The sequence below is a fragment of the Mycteria americana genome, chromosome 1 (genome assembly GCF_035582795.1).
Source record: "Mycteria americana isolate JAX WOST 10 ecotype Jacksonville Zoo and Gardens chromosome 1, USCA_MyAme_1.0, whole genome shotgun sequence".
In the NCBI taxonomy this organism is placed as follows: domain Eukaryota; kingdom Metazoa; phylum Chordata; class Aves; order Ciconiiformes; family Ciconiidae; genus Mycteria; species Mycteria americana.
Window position 1 is genome coordinate 164,030,838 of NC_134365.1, and position 2,392 is coordinate 164,033,229.

At 44.4% G+C, this 2,392-nt stretch overlaps 1 protein-coding gene across 1 annotated transcript; it reads left to right on the top strand.

Moving 5' to 3' along the window:
* The first annotated feature begins 1,007 nt into the window (after positions 1-1,007).
* LOC142404955 (2-oxoglutarate receptor 1-like) lies at positions 1,008-2,039 on the top strand. The gene has a single exon (XM_075491959.1). It carries the CDS (start codon positions 1,008-1,010, stop codon positions 2,037-2,039), a length of 1,032 nt encoding a protein of 343 aa, XP_075348074.1.
* Positions 2,040-2,392: the final 353 nt, after the last annotated feature.

A 2,392-nucleotide genomic window follows, 5' to 3' on the forward strand; every position in this document is an offset into this window, starting at 1 on the left:
CATCCTGTAAGAACTTGCATTCCCCCAGAAAAAAATTACACTAGAGTTTTATTCTTTTTTTTCCATCAAAACATTTACTCCACTTTAAAAGAAAGAAGGCATTCACACAAATGCACTTACTGGATGCAACGTTAGCAGTTATTTGCCGTGTGCTTCAGTGGCCTTGTGTTTTCTGTTGTAGAGACTATGTACTGGGCTATCTTTACTTCCCTTGAATCCTGCTCAAGTCCCATATTGTGTCTGGCAAGTGTCTGCTTTGCAAAGTTGGATGAATTTATTCTGATATTTCAGAAAACTACTATCTATGACTACTGTCTAAGCAAAACACAATTTAAAAATTTTACAGTGATAGAAATTTACAGCTAATGTCAAGCCTAAAAATAACCTATTGCAACATCAATCTTGTTAATGGACTAAAAGAATGAAATATTCCTGTATCAGTTGTTTCCAAGGAGCAGGGAGAAAAATGTTAACCAACTCCAGCATCAAAAAGAATGTGAAAATATTTCAACATCTGCCCTGTTTTCCACTTAACTAACAAGGATGCAAATAGCATTTATGGACCAGTTAGGTTCTGGACATTCCTCGCTATACTTTTGGCCAGTAGCGCAACACAACTCGTCTGTCCTTCTGCTCCACTTGACCCCTGATGCGAGAAGAAGGTGAATTTTATATACCAAGGGACACACATCACACACTGTGGGGCTGGGAGTCCCTTATATTACAGCTTCATTGCGCCTGTGCAGACCCTTCCCTGAAAATACGTATTTTAAAATAAAATTGTATCTATCTCTGTATAGATATGATAAAAGGCCTCTAGAGCAGCATCAGTTCTCATCAAAGCAGCAAGACCTTTACTTATTCAATAATGGCACTTTAATAGTGGTACTGATGGCAAGTTGAAAGGAAAGACCTAGTTATTAGTTGTTTTTAACGGGCTATGAGAAGGTCTTATCTGTCAGTGAGCACTAAGCCTTTCTCTCTTCCTTAAGCACTAAGGAAAAAACATGAACACAACAAATGACGACTTAGTCAACACCACCACCTGGCAAGACACCGAAGGTGATTTTCCCAACTGCACTGATGTGGAAGTCAGTCTGAAGACTTCGTACCTCCCCATTATGTACAGCATCATCTTCCTGGTGGGCTTCCCAGGAAACATCATTGAGATTTGTGTTTACAGCTTCAAGATGAGGCCTTGGAAGAGCAGCACCATCATCATGCTGAACCTGGCGCTCACAGACCTGCTCTCCCTCACCAGCCTTCCCTTCCGGATACACTACTACGCCAGTGGGGAGCACTGGATCTTTGGCGAATTCATGCGCAAGTTCATCCACTTGGGCTTCCACTTCAACTTGTACAGCAGCATCCTCTTCCTCACCTGCTTTAGCACCTTCTGCTACGTGGTGATTGTCCACCCTATGAAGTTCTTCCACGTGCAGCAGAAGCAGTGGACAGCAGTGACTTGCACAGCTGTTTGGGTGATCTCACTGGCAGCCGTCAGCCCCATCAACTTCTTGATCTCCTCAAAAGAGGCACAAAACAGATCCTTACACCTCAACCTTACCAGCTCTGAAAACCTGGGCACAAGCAGGTGGTATAACTGGCTTCTGACTGACCTGGTTTTCTTCTTGCCCTTGCTGACAGTCACTCTGTGCTATGCGCTCATTATTTATACTGTGGCTACCACGCTCCACATGCGGGCTTGCTACAAACAAAAGGCTCACAGACTCGCTATCGTCCTCTTGGTGGTCTTCTATGTGTGCTTCCTCCCCTTCCACATCTTTTGGGCAGCTCAGGTTGAGCTACGGTTGTGTCCAGTCAGCTGCCACATGGAGAAGCAAAGCCACTCCACCTATATCATCTCTGGGCCACTGGCTGCACTCAACACATGTGGCAACCTACTACTTTATGTTGTGATCAGAGGTAACTTCCAGCAGGCCACCCTCTCTCTTTCAAGGTGTAAGTGGAGCAAATACGTCCAGCAGCCCGGGAGCAACAATTACATGACCAAGTCGGAAATTGCATTACAGTTATGAAGGGATCCCAGCAAATCTGAGATGGCTTTCATGCTGTAAGCTCCTGCAAAGGCACGTGTGTTGATATGGTAGCAAGAATTGCAGCTGGCTTCCCCCCCTCCCTGCAGTAGAGCACTTGTCAAAAAGCTGTCTCGGGAGCAGGTTTATATATACTTCTCTTAGCAACCAAAGAACGGGGAGTGAAAAGAAAAGATTGTAAGCAACCTCGAAGGTGGAATTTAAAACCACCCAACCGGACTGTTTCCAAAGACATTTGGGAAGCGCAGGGTTCTCTCGCTCTGGGCTTTTTGGTTGATTACAGAAACACAGAGAGCTTAGTTTGGACATGAGAACAACTTCCATTGATTTCAGTG